At 45.9% G+C, this 14,766-nt stretch overlaps 2 protein-coding genes across 2 annotated transcripts; one reads left to right on the forward strand and one right to left on the reverse strand.

Moving 5' to 3' along the window:
• The first annotated feature begins 1,459 nt into the window (after positions 1–1,459).
• LOC125539752 (MYB-like transcription factor EOBI) lies at positions 1,460–2,625 on the forward strand. Its single transcript, XM_048703263.1, has 2 exons — positions 1,460–1,812; positions 1,899–2,625. Exons 1-2 carry the CDS (start codon positions 1,608–1,610, stop codon positions 2,441–2,443), a joined length of 750 nt encoding a protein of 249 aa, XP_048559220.1. The 5' UTR covers positions 1,460–1,607; the 3' UTR covers positions 2,444–2,625.
• A 4,760-nt stretch (positions 2,626–7,385) lies between these two features.
• Positions 7,386–8,157, reverse strand: LOC125530970 (50S ribosomal protein L12, chloroplastic-like). Its single transcript, XM_048695378.1, has one exon. The coding sequence runs from the start codon at positions 8,065–8,067 to the stop codon at positions 7,534–7,536; it is 534 nt and encodes a 177-aa protein (XP_048551335.1). The 5' UTR covers positions 8,068–8,157; the 3' UTR covers positions 7,386–7,533.
• Positions 8,158–14,766: the final 6,609 nt, after the last annotated feature.

Below are 14,766 nucleotides of genomic sequence, written 5' to 3' on the forward strand. Positions count from 1 at the left end.
CTTCTAGTTTAGTCGTTTCTTTCCATTTTCATGTGTGTTTGATTTCTTCTTTTTTAGTCAATTTGTGTATCTATGGGTGATTGGGTGTGTGTAAATAGATGCACGGGTGCTATGCAATATGTGTGTAGAATGTCAAAATTAGTATCTGCTTATTCTTGCATCTTGTAAATATGTGCAATTTTTTGTGCAACCTAATTTATTCTACCTTAGAAAACTTCTGGAAGAAGAAGACTAGTCGTATAGTGGTGAAGAGCGATTTAACTGAACCGCAAAAGAAAACTCATACGTGTGTTTAATAGGTTGGCCAATTTGTATGCACTTAATTGTTCTTCAAATTGTTCATAGCATAGGTGGGCCCATTTGTATGCACTTAATTGTTCTTAGAATTGTTCATAGCCAATATTTTCGACAGTCGGGTGGAGATCGAGACACACCACGCCATTAACCACACGGTTTTTTTACAAAGACACACAAAGATCTAATTAATATCGAGAAAAACAAGAGGTGGTGCAACGGATAGACAACTGGACGTAGAAGGGCATGTAAAAGATAAAGTCAATTGAAAAGCATACTAGTCTTCTTCTTCCTCCAATTGTACACCCTTTGTCAGAAATTGAAAATTACATTGAACCAACATTAGAGACAATGACACCTGCAAACACCCTCTTCATACCAAGTTTTGAAGCCCGCGGCAGTCACTCGTCCCTTGAGACAAGATCTATAAATTGCTGAAGCAACATTGGTTGGAGCATCACCCCACGCAGAATCGGCTTGCAATCCATCACCATCAGTCTAGATGGTTGGAGAAGTCAGGGCAAGCCGCAGAAATAACATGGAAGAAGATGTTGAAGTCACCACACCAATAGCCAGACAATAGCTCCCCTTGAAAGGCACATGAACTAAGAAATCAATACATCTTTTTTTAAGGGGTACCAACAGATCTGGGGATACAAATTCTCAGAGGCGCTCTGCCGGCGGCGGATCGGACATCATCGAGGTAGGGAGAGACCGAAAAGACCTTATTTCAACACGCCATCGGCCACCACCTGATCAATATAATGAGATAAACAAAAACCTAAGAAAAAATAAAAAGAGACAGATGGGTCCCCACTCGTCTTGTGCCGGACAGGGAAGAGGAGCGGGGCTGGGGCCGTGGCGGCGGCTAGGGTTGAGAGGAAAAGTGATGATTAACCACCCAAGTTAATAAAACGATCACCACCAGCGAGCAAGACTGGTTAGCTATTTTAAAACCAACAATCAACAACAATAAAAGGATCGCCCTACAAGAAACTTAACAAAACGATCAACTCTTAATCGAAAACCAAAGTGGACCACAGCTGGCACCCCTCCTCCTGCAACAAGCGCGCATTAAGATAATGTGCGGCTGCGGGAGTTAATACGCACGTGCGAACCCAAACCAAACCATATTACAGGGCGAAGAGAGGAAGAAGCGGGCATTATCAGTTGCGAAGGAAAGCGGTGCACGCTAATCAGCGCGTGACACGTCATCGACATGGCCGCTTCGGGAGCTCCCGCCGGCGCCTTTCCGAGTTAGGCGTGCCGAAGTGCCCCCCTCACGTCGCCGCCCGCCCAGGCCCCGACTATATATGCGAAACGCCGCCGTGTTTACGCTGGCGACCGCGTTACGCCGCAGGTCCGGTACGCGCGCGCCGGAGGGGAGGAGGAGGACCATGCAGTGCGCGGAGCCGGCGGTGAGGAAGGGGCCCTGGACCATGGAGGAGGACCTCGTCCTCGCCAACTACGTCGCCGCCAACGGCGAGGGCGCGTGGAACAGCCTCGCCCGCGCTGCCGGTGAATATCTCCCAGCCGTGCATGGCGGTGCAAGTAGTACGTGTGTGTGAGAGCAAATTATGTAGCAGTACATGTCATGTATGCAGGGCTGAACCGGACGGGGAAGAGCTGCCGGCTGCGGTGGCTCAACTACCTGCGCCCCGACGTGCGGCGCGGCAACATCACGCCGGAGGAGCACCTGCTCATCGTGGAGCTGCAGGCCAGGTGGGGCAACCGGTGGTCCAAGATCGCCAGGCACCTCCCCGGCCGGACCGACAACGAGATCAAGAACTTCTGGAGGACCAAGATACAGAAGAAGCGCAGCGGCGGCGCCACCGCCAGCGACAGCACCGGGTGCCAGCTTCCGAGCTCGACGGCGGTGACCGAGTCCCAGAGCAGCAGCAGCAACTCCGTGGGCCGGCCGGGCGCCATGCCGCACTACGACGTCGTCACGGCGGCGACGCAGCCAGGCGACTGGGGTGATCACCAGCTTGGCTACGCCGTGCAAGGAGGTGGGGGTGCCGCGTGTGCCGGAGACATGGACGGTGGCGTGCCGCCGGAGTTTTTGCAGGCGGCGGCGGTGGCGGGTGACAACTTCTGGGGCCTCGAGGAGTTCTGGCCCACGGTGCCGTCGCTCCACGGCGACTACTGAATGCGACGGATGCTCTTGCGCCTTGTGCCGCGTGTATAGATAGATATCCATATCGGTGTGTGAGTGAGTTGGATTCGTTTGCTAGAACAAAGCGTGCCGGCTTCACTAAAATTTCAACTGAATTCTTACGGCGACTAATTTATATTGTGCATGAGTAATTAACTTAGCCGTTTCACTGAAATTTCACTTGAGTTCGTCTCAAGCCAGAGCTAAATTAATTTTGCTGGGCAAATCTGAAAAATGCTGGCTGTCTTTGGGATGAGTTCAGACCTACTGTAGATCAAGTGTTGAAGGTCGAAAACACAATTCTTGCATGCACATTAGAGACGTGAACGCTGCTTTGAGATTCACACTCCTTATCTATGCATTTTTTTTTGCGAGTTCCTTATCTACACGTCAACGTATTTTTCCTGCATTGCTCCGTATTCGATCTAGTTTGTACACTTCGTAATTAATTTTTGGTTGGAGCTACAATTTAGTAAACGAACAGTTTCAATTTTTGCAAAGTTGCAAATTTGTACGAAAATGTTAGAAAGATTTTACAAATATTTGATTTCAATTTTGTATGAAGTACTCCTACATATTTTATTCAGTTTGAAATGCATTCCACTTAATTTTAGTACTGATTCAGAAATTTTGAAATGCACTTACCGAAACCTAGTCTTGTCGGTAATACTCCAATCACTTCTTCAGAATTTCAAATAATTTACAGATTTGAAGGAAAGAAAAGAAAATCAAAAGATTCCAAGTCATTCAAAAAATAAAAAACATTTTTAATGCACAAGATTAACATAATTTGATTGAATTATATGGAAGTGATTAAAAATTTGTGAAGACTTTGTGAGATGTTTATGAAATATGACTAAAATAAGCGTCATTACTTATGAATATCTTCTATAACTTTTCTAAAAGAACGAAATAATTCACACATTTGTATGAAAATTTACAATTTTCATAGAATTGAAATGGAAATTTAAAATTATTTTTTATTTCACAAAAAATCATTTTTATTCATATTTGGAAAATAGAGTAGGTGTGATTGTTTGAAAGAAGTTCTCCAATATAGTTCAGAAATATTCACTAAAAATTTAATTTTTCCTTTAATATTTATACCAATATAATAGATTTCCATATAAGCAGAAAAACTATTCCAAATATTGAAACTTGCATTTAGATTTTTGAAAAATAACTGAAATCCATTTGCAAAACTTATGCCTTCCAGTTTTTGGATTTGGTGAGAAAGGTATATTGTTTTTGTGCATGAATCTCGGAACTTCAGTTTTGAAGCTCACAACCTTGCTCAGAGCATCTCCAACAGCCGCGCTATACATCACGCGCGGGGACAAAGCATGGTTTAGCGGAGCGGTTTGGCGCGCTCCAGCGGGCGCGGGAGATTCCGGCGCGCGGGAAAAAAATCACGTGCACGCGGAAAAGCGCCCAGGCACATGGCGTTCGGCGTGCTCTATAAAACGCGCGCGCCCGAGCCCGCCAACCGCCACTCCAGCGCCTTCTTCTTCCCCGCCGCCCCCATATTCCTCGCCTCCAGCGTCCCCCGCTACCACCACGCCCTTCTCCCGATGCCGCCGCGCCTTCTCCCCCACCGCCGTAATGCCCCCGCGCGCCCGGAGCAGCTCCGGCTATCGCGGCGTCCGCGCCCACCCCTCCAGCATGTTTTACGCGGAGATCCGCTCCAGTGACGTGTGTCTCGGTCTCGGGACGATTGAGACTGCCCACGAGGCTGCCCGCGCGTACGACGCGGGGAGTAACGCGTCGGAAGGCCACGAGTGCAGATGAACTTCTCCGCCGCCCGGACGTGTGAGCAGGTGCAGGAGCTCGTGCCTCCGCCGCGGCTAGTCACCGAGGAGGAATGCTGCGTCCAGCGTAGGCGGGAGCGCCACCTCCTCATCGCCGAGGCGGACGAGTACGCCATGGCGGAGTGCCGCCGGCGCTTCCCGAGGATGTCGCCCGAGAGAACGACTTCTGGGCGGAGAGGAGGGCGAAGCGAGCTGCGGATCGGGCGGACAAGCGTGAGCGGAAGGCACTGGCGTTAGCGCAGTGCGACCTAGGACCGGTGTTGACCGTTGACGACAATGATCCTCGGTGGAATGACACGTTTCTGTCGTCGGACTACACCACTGAGGAGGACGACAACGAGGAGCAGTTTTTACTATGTTTGCATTGTAGTATCTTTTTTATCTATTTTTATTATTTGTATCATATGGACTAGTTTGTGGTGTTTGTTAGAGTTGTGTCGAATATTGTGTACAAGGTATGTTACAGTTGGAGTAGGAGTTGTATTGTGTTTACATAGGATGTGGAGTCGTGTCCAAATAGGACACTCGTATCCTAGGCCTCTCATATATAGCGGTGGTAGACACACGATGTAACCTATGCCAACATTATAGCACCGGAACGCAGGGGAAGCCGGCGGAATGTGCCGGTGTCCAGGGGGACGGGGTGCGGTATTGTGACGGTATCACGGGGAGGAGCGCCCATAGTTAAGCCCCGGGGATGTAGCCATATCGGTGAACCTCATTAACAAATCCCGGTGTCGTGCTCGTGTGATTGCTTGGTCCTCGGATGATCAATGGTATGCCTCAGATTTAATTCTAACAGTGTTGGGCTTGATGAACTATGCTATTAGTATCATATGAATTTTATCTATATGTTGAATTTTTATCTATATGCTATTCGTATGTGTTGCATGGGTAATTAACTCATGAGAAATTTCACTTGGGTTCGTCTCAAGCTAGAGCTAAATTAATTTTGCTGGGCAAATCTAAGAAATGCTGTCTGTCTTTGGGATGAATTCAGACCTACTGTAGATCAAGTGTTGAAGGTCGAATACTCAATTCTTGCAAGCACATTAGAGCCGTCAATGCTGCTTTGAGATTCACACTCCTTATCTATATATCTCTTTTTTTCTTTGCTAATTCCTTATCTATACGTCAATGTATTTTTCCTGCATTGCTCTGTATTCGATCTATGTTGTACACTTCGTAATTAATTTTTCATTGGAGCTACAATTTAGTAAATGCACAAGTTTCAATTTTTGCAAAGTTGCAAATTTGTACAAAAATGTTAGAAAAGATTTTACAAATGTTTGATTTCAATTTTTTATGAAGTACTACTACATATTTTATTCAGTTTGATATGCATTCTACTTAATATTAGTACCGATTTAGAAATTTTGCAACGTGCTTACAGAAACCTAGTCCTGTCAGTAATACTCCAAATCATTTCTTAAAATTTCAAATAATTAACACATTTGAAGGAAAGAAAAGAAAATCAAACCACTAAAAAAAGAAAATCAAAAGATTCCAAGTTGTTCAAAAATATAGAAAACAATTTTAATGCACATGCATAACTTAATTTGATCGTACTAACTCCCTTCCTAAATACTCCCTCCGTTCCAAAATAGATGACTCAACTTCGTATAAAGATAGTACAAAGTTGAGTCATCTATTTTGGAACGGAGGGAGTATAAGTCTTTTTAGAGATTCCACTACGGACTACATACGAAGTAAAATGAGTAAATGATCTATACTCTAAAACATGTCTATATATATCTGTATGTAGTCCATAGTGGAATCTCTATAAAGACTTATATTTAGGAACGGAGGGAGTAATATAATGGAAGTCGTTAAAATTTTCTGAAATCTTTGTGAGATGTTTATGAAATATGACTAAAATAAGCATGATTATTTATGAATATGTTTTGTAAAAAAAATTAAAGAATAAATAATCCACAAATTCGTATGAAATTTTACAATTTTCATTGAATTGAAATGGAATTTTCAAAATATTTTTTATTTAAAAAAAATAATTTTATTCATATTTGGAAAAATGGAGTAAGTGTCATTGTTTGAAAGAAGTTCTCCAATATAGTTCAGAAATATTCACTAAAAAATTAAGTATTCCCTTAATATTTATACCAATGTAATAAATTCCCATATAAGTACAAGAACTATTCCAAATATTGAAACTTCCATTCGGATTTTTGAAAAATAACTGAAATCCATTTACAAAACGTGTCTTCCAATTTTTGGATTTCATGAAAAAATAGTATATTGTTTTTGTGCATGACTCTCGGAACTTCAATTTTGAAGCTGACAGCCTTGCTAAGGGCATATACAATGGTTGAAAAGACAGTCTTATCTTAAATGTGCATCTAATTTTGAAATAACAAAAAAAACATGTCTACAATGGATTCTTAGCCTTATTTTCGATAACTAACTATTCATAAAAACATGGTGAGACATATTGTGCTAAGAGATCATCTCTTAAATGAAAAGACAAATCTTTTCTTATATTTTCTCTCTTCTCCACCTCAGCATTTATTCTACGTGGCACTCCTTCTTTTTAGGGTTCTACGTGGCACTCCTTTTTTTTAGACTTCTATGTGTCACTTCTAAGATAATGCCATTATACATGCCCTATTCGTTTTCCGATCACATAAAAAGTCATGAGATCAAAAAAGAAATGTGAGAATGTAGTTAGGTCGCTACTTCTTTAGATATGAGTCGCCATTTTAGGCTGGGTATGTCCTATGTTCCCCTTTATGTACATGCAAACATTGTGTGTTTTTCTGATGAAAGTAAATATTGTGGTTGATCAATATACTTGGAAAACAGCAATCCTACCGGGATGTCGTTCAGTGCATTGGTCAGTCAGGGCGTATCGCATTGTTACCGGTTGAGCTCGCGAAATTATTCTGCAATTCCTGCACCTGACCTGTGCATTGGTCACTCAGTCACAGAGTATATCGAACTCCAAGTGGCTTGCATTTTACATCGACCAGGCCATGTCTAGAACATCCAGTACATATCGTAATGCATTCTCTCCCGAGAAAATTACATACCATATCTAATCAAAATTCTGAAACGAAGCATCGGAATTCATCAGAATTCAGGTACGCGTCGTACTGGAGATACAAAAAACAGAGCAAGAAACAGAGTATATAAAGGACGCAAAGATCTTGCAACTGGCCGGATACAATTACACAAGAGAAAATGTCTTTTCGACAAGGAAAATTTTGGTAAAATGATGGAATTCCTAGTAGCAATGTAGGAGTAGCAGCAAGGTCAAGGTCAGGCGACGGTGACCTTGGCGCCGACGGCCTCGAGCTGCTTCTTGGCGTCCTCGGCCTCGTCCTTGCCGACGGCCTCCTTGAGCTTCTTGGGGAGGCCCTCGATGAGGTCCTTGGCGTCCTTGAGCGCCAGGTTGGTCAGCGCGCGCACCACCTTGATGGTCGCGATGCGGGCGCTGCTCGGCACCTCCTCGATCACCACGTCGAACTCCGTCTGCTCCGCGGGCGCCTCGGCCTCGGCCGCCGGTCCGGACGGGGCGGCCACGGCGGCGGCGGGCGCGAACGCGGCCGCCGACACGCCCAGGCGCTCCTGCAGGTGGTCCACCAGCCCGCGCGCCTCCTCCAGGGTCAGCCCCGCGATGGCGTCCCCCAGCTCCAGCACCTTCGGGGAGGCCGCGGCGGTTGAGGTGCAAGCGACGGCGACGGAGGGGCGGTGACCGTGGATGGGGAAGAATGGGTGTGGCCGGGGCAGGGAGGTGGTGGCGGGCTTGGCGTGGAGGAGGGAAAGGGCCGAGGAGAGAGCGGTGGAAGCCATTGCCGCCGTGGCGCTGAGTCTTTCTTGATGCTCTGCTCTGCTCTGCGCTCGGAGTTGGAAATGGCAGAGGGGAAGAAAAGAGGCGCGCGAAGATAAGATAAGAAGGTGTGTCATCACGTAGGAAACGAATATGACGTGCGTTAGCCACGACAGCTGCACATTTCTGACCGTCGGATCGGCAATGGACGGTGATCAGAATGCTTATAGTTTGTTCAAGAATCCATTCATGCAGAAAGAATCGATCCATGCAAAAGGAAGAAGATGACATCCATACATCAATCTAGCATCCCAGCTAATAGCATCCAAAAAAAGAATCTTGCAAGGGTAACTTGCGAGACTGCAATTGATCGACGCCCTGCATATTGTTTGTTCCCTTGGAATGATGGAAGGAATACGGTGAGTGGCAACCAACGTTGGATTGGATTGGATGGATCCTTAGCTTTGCCATGGATGCCGGCAAGGAACAACACAGCATAAATTGCAGAGTTCGCAAGCTCCAATCCTCCCCTTGTACACTAGACCAAACCCAGCCCTCGAGCTCACTCCAAGCATATATATCAACCCAAGCGCGAGAGATTACAAGTACGTGCGCCGCACATCGTCGTCGCCTTCATTCCACCGGTCACCACAGCGAGCATCAGCCGCGATGGCGTCGGCTGGCGAGGGGACGGGCATCATCATCCACGCGCGGCCGCTGCAGGACGCGGCGTCGGCCGGCGGCGGCGGCGGGGGGTCGTACACGGCGGTGTTCGTGGTGCTGGGCGTGATCGCGGCGCTGATCGTCATCTCCTGCCTCGTCGGCCAGGTGTGCACCAAGAAGCACCTGCGCGCGCGCCCGCGCAGGGACCGCGTCGCCTACTACGACGACGACCTCGAGGGCGGCGGGTACGGCCACGGCCACGGCGTCGCCAAGATGGAGGCTGCCGCGCCGGCCACGGTGACCGCGGTGGTGCCGGCCGCGGCGTCCGTGGAGATGCGGCAGGTGGCTTGACGGCGCAAGAGAGCGCGGTGCAGGAAGGGAAGCCGGCGTAGCATGGCATGGCATGGAATGATTTGGTTGAGACGCGTGTGTACGTACGCAGTCTTGTTCATGTGAACTCCCGTGTGAATAGAACGTGTCTCCATAGCCACGACTGTAAATATGAAATTTGTTGTGATTGTGATTATATATAGACGTGAAGTACTCCCTTCCTCTAAAAATACTTGTCTCAAACGAATGTATTTGGGTTACAGATTTAAATCCCCAAAAGTGTACAACTAAGGGGGTGTTTGTTTTCAGGGACTTTTTTGTGTAGGGACTAGAAAAAGTCCTTCTTAGAGACTTTTTTACCAAACGGGAGGGACTTTTTAGGGACTAAACTAGACATTTGGGACTAAATGGAGAAGACTCTCAAGGAGAGTCTTTTTGGGACTTTTTGAGACTTTTCCAACAATGCCCCTCCATGCATCCATTGGCCCGCCACCCCATGGTGTTATTTGATTGTTATTTTTCTATATACTAGGGGCAACATGGTCATTTAATAATCTCTAGGAAGGGACTAGGGACTTTTTAGTCTCTGGAAACAAACAATGAGGGACTTTTTAAGGACTAGAGACTTTTTAGTTGGAACTAGAAAAAGTCCTAGAACTTATGAACCAAACAGGGCCTAAATTTTAAATTCTTAGTATTGAGGCAGCAGAACTGCAGAAATATACGTATATTGCAGTGGGTCTGGTAGGAGCTAGAATCCTACCTGGTGTAGGGCGTAGGTTGTACGGGAAGGGGGAGGGTTGACGGAGATGCGATCACGGCTACCGCCGGCGGGGCGCCATGGCGCGATGAAGAAGAGGCGGCGGCGGCGCAAGAGGCGGCTAGGGTTAGTTCTCCCGGCTCTCTTTGGGAAGCCGAGCAAATGATGATTGCTTCTTGCTTGATTAGATTGATACATCTCCTCTCCTTATATAGAGAGGTTTACTTGACTCCTAAGCAAACGATCCTAATAATGATAAGATAATTTGGCTAAGCCCCTAATAACGATAAGATAACTTGGGCCACAACCCACTGGGCTAAGCCCCTAATATGTCGGTCATAACACTTCTCTCCGCCCGCACAAACAGCTCGTCCTCGAGCTGTAAGGTTGGCCACCGCGCGACACTCAAACGCGCGGGCGTAGTACATGGCCGTCTGGAGATCCTGGGGTCCCCGAAGCTCCACGTCCACGCGGATGTGATCCGGAAGTCCACCGACGAAGAGGTCGGCCCGCTGTTGTGCCGTCACGCCCGACGTGTGGCATGCCAGGGCGTGGAAATGGTCGGCGAAGTCCTGAACCTTGGAGGTGAAGGAAAGGCGGCCTAGCTCTGCCAGGCGGCTCGAGCGGATCGGTGGCCCAAAACGAAGGAGGCAAAGCTCGCAGAAGCGCTCTTAAGGGGGCATGCTGCCCTCGTCCTCCTCGAGGGCATAGTACTAGGTCTGTGCCGCGCCGCGTACATGGTAAGAGGCGAGCTAGGTACGCTCCGAGGCGAGGGTGCGCTGCCCGCGGAAAAACTGCTCGCACTGGTTGAGCCAGTTGAGGGGGTCCTCCGTGCCGTCATAAGTGGCGAAGTCCAGTTTGGCAAACCGCGGCGGTGTCTGAGTCGGAGCGCCGTGGACGACTGGCTCGGATGTGCGAAGCAGCGAGGATTGGGGCGCCCGGTCAGTATGGGCGCGGCCCGTGGAGTGCCTCGTGTTCCCGGAGGGATCGCCTAACTGCAGAGTGGGTGCCGGCGGGTCTCCAGCCGATGTGTAGATGGGTGGCGGCGATGATCCGGTCAGCCAGGCCGGTATTGGGGACGGCGACGGCAGGAAGCGCACTTGCTGGATCGATACGCCTCCCTGATGTCTACTACACAACCTTCTTCTTGTAGACATTGTTGGCCCTCCAAGTGCAGAGGTTTGTAGGACAGTAGCAAATTTCCCTCAAGTGGATGACCTAAGGTTTATCAATCCGTAGGAGGCGTAGGATGAAGATGGTCTCTCTCAAGGAACCCTGCAACCAAATAACAAAGAGTCTCTTGTGTCCCCAGCACACCCAATACAATGGTAAATTGTATAGGTGCACTAGTTCGGCGAAGAGATGGTGATACAAGTGGTATATGGATGGTAGATATAGGTTTTTGTAATCTGAAAATATAAAAACAACAAGGTAACTAATAATAAAAGTGAGCACAAACGGTATTGCAATGTGTTGAAACAAGGCCTAGGGTTCATACTTTCACTAGTGCAAGTTCCCTCAACAATAATAACATAATTGGATCATATAACTATCCCTCAACATGCAACAAAGAGTCACTCCAAAGTCACTAATAGCGGAGAACAAACGAAGAGATTATGGTAGGGTACGAAACCACCTCAAAGTTATTCTTTCCAATCAATCTGTTGGGCTATTCCTATAAGTGTCACAAACAGCCCTAGAGTTCGTACTAGAATAACACCTTAAGACACAAATCAACCAAAACCCTAATGTCACCTAGATACTCCAATGTCACCTCAAGTATCCGTGGGTATGATTATACGATATGCATCACACAATCTCAGATTCATCTATTCAACCAACCATAGAACCTCAAAGAGTGCCCCAAAGTTTCTACCGGAGAGTCAAGACGAAAACGTGTGCCAACCCCTATGCATAGGTTTATGGGCGGAACCCGCAAGTTGATCACCAAAACATACATCAAGTGAATCAATAGAATACCCCATTGTCACCACGGGTATCCCATGCAAGACATACATCAAGTGTTCTCAAATCCTTAAAGACTCAATCCGATAAGATAACTTCAAAGGGAAAACTCAATCCATTACAAGAGAGTAGAGGGGGAGAAACATCATAAGATCCAACTATAATAGAAAAGCTCCCGATACATCAAGATCGTACCACCTCAAGAACACGAGAGAGAGAGAGAGAGAGAGATCAAACAAGTAGCTATTGGTACATACCCTCAGCCCCGAGGGAGAACTACTCCCTCCTCGTCATGGAGAGCACCGGGATGATGAAGATGGCCACCGGAGAGGGATTGCCCCCTCTGGCAGGGTGCCTGAACGGGTCTAGATTGGTTTTCGGTGACTACGGAGGCTTCTGGCAGCGGAACTCCCGATCTATTGTCGTCCCCGAAGTTTTTAGGGTATATGGGTATATATGGGAGGAAGAAGTATGTCGGTGGACCTCCGGGCTGTCCACGAGGCAGGGGGCGCGCCCAGGGGGGTGGGAGCGCCCCCTACCCTCGTGGGCAGCCCGGGACTCTCCTGGTCCAATTTCGATACTCCGTGGGCTTCTTCTGGTCCAAAAATAAGTTCCGTGAAGTTTCAGGTCAATTGGACTCAGTTTGATTTTCCTTTTCTGCGATACTCTAAAACAAGGAAAAAACAGAAATTGGCACTGGGCTCTGGGCTAATAGGTTACTCCCAAAAATAATATAAAAGTGTTTAATAAGGCCCATAAACATCCAAAACAAATAATATAATAGCATGGAACAATAAAAAATTATAGATACGTTGGAGACGTATCAGCATCCCCAAGCTTAATTCCTGCTCGTCCTCGAGTAGGTAAATGATAAAAACAGAATTTTTGATGTGGAATGCTACCTAACATATTTCTCTAAGTAATTCTTCTTTATTGTGGCAAGAATATTCAGATCCATAAGAATCAAGACAAAAATTTAATATTGACATAGAAATAATAATACTTCAAGCATACTAACTAAGAAATTATGTCTCTTCAAAATAACATGGCCAAAGAGAGTTATCCCTACAAAATCATATAGTCTGGCTATGCTCCATCTTCACCACACAACGTATTCAAATCATGCACAACCCTGATGACAAGCCAAGCAATTGTTTCATACTTTTGATGTTCTCAAACTTTTTCAATCTTCACGCAATACATGAGCGCGAGCCATGGACATATCACTATAGGTGGAATAGAATGGTGGTTGTGGAGACGACAAAAGGGAGAAGATAGTCTCATATCAAGTAGGCGTATCAACGGGCTTTGGAGATGCCCATTAATAGATATCAATGTGAGTGAGTAGGGATAGCCATGCAACGGATGCACTAGAGCTATAAATGTATGAAAGCTCAACAAAAGAAACCAAGTGGGTGTGCATCCAACTTGCTTGCTCACGAAGACCTAGGGCACTTGAGGAGGCCCATTGTTGGAATATACAAGCCAAGTTCTATAATGAAAATTTCCACTAGTATATGAAAGTGACAAAACAAGAGACTCTCTATCATGAAGATCATGGTGCTACTTTGAAGCACAAGTGTGGAAAAAAGGATAGTAGCATTGTCCCTTTTTTTATTTGGCCTTTTTTGGCCTTTTTTTGGCCTCTCTTTTTTCCTTTTTTTCTTTTCTTGGCCTTTCTTTGGGGGGGGGGGGGACAATGCTCTATTAATTATGATCATCACACTTATATTTATTTATAACTCAATGATTACAACTCGATACTAGAACAAGATATGACTCTATATGAATGCCTCCGGCGGTGTACCGGGATGTGCAATGACTCATGAGTGACATGTATGAAAGAATTATGAACGGTGGCATTGCCACAACTAAAATATCAACTACATGATCATGCAAAGCAATATGACAATGATGGAGCGTGTCATAATAAACGGAACAGTGGAAAGTTGCATGGCAATATATCTCGGAATGGCTATGGAAATGCCATAATAGGTAGGTATGGTGGCTATTTTGAGGAAGGTATATGGTGGGTTTATGGTACCGACGAAAAGGTGCACGGTATTAGAGAGGCTAGCAATGGTGGAAGGATGAGAGTGCGTATAATCCATGGACTCAACATTAGTCATAAAGAACTCACATACTTATTGCAAAAATCTATTAGTTATCGAAACAAAGTACTATGCGCATGCTCCTAGGGGGATAGATTGGTAGGAAAAGACCATCGCTCGTCCCCGACCGCCACTCATAAGGAAGACAATCAATAAATACATCATGCTCCGACTTCTTAACATAACGGTTCACCATACGTGCATGCTACAGGAATCACAAACTTCAACACAAGCATTTCTCAAATTCGCAACTACTCAACTAGCACGACTCTAATATCACCATCTCCATATCTCAAAACAATTATCAAGTATCAAACTTCTCTTAGTATTCAATGCATTTTACATGAAAGTATTTATTATATCCCTCTTGGATGCCCATCATATTAGGACTAGTTTCATAACCAAAGCAAACTACCATGATGTTCTAAAGATTCTCAAAATAATATAAGTGAAGCACGAGAGTTCATCTATTTCTTCAAAATAAAACCACCACCGTGCTCTAAAAAGGATATAAGTGAAGCAATAGAGCAAATGACAAACTACTACGAAAGATATAAGTGAAGATCAACGAGTAGTCGAATAATTGTGCAACTATATGAAGACTCTCTAACATTTAATAATTTCAGATCTTGGTATTTTATTCAAGCAGCAAGCAAAACTAAATAAAATAAAATGACGCTCCAAGCAAAACACATATCATGTGGTAAATAAAAATATAGCTCCAAGTAAAGTTACCGATGAACGAAGACGAAAGAGGGGATGCCTTCCGGGGCATCCCCAAGCTTAGGCTTTTGGTTGTCCTTGAATATTACCTTGGGGTACCTTGGGCATCCCCAAGCTTATGCTCTTGCCACTCCTTATTCCATAGTCCATCGAATCTTTACCCAAAACTT

The sequence above is a fragment of the Triticum urartu genome, chromosome 1 (assembly GCF_003073215.2).
Source record: "Triticum urartu cultivar G1812 chromosome 1, Tu2.1, whole genome shotgun sequence".
Classification (NCBI taxonomy): Eukaryota; Viridiplantae; Streptophyta; class Magnoliopsida; order Poales; family Poaceae; genus Triticum; species Triticum urartu.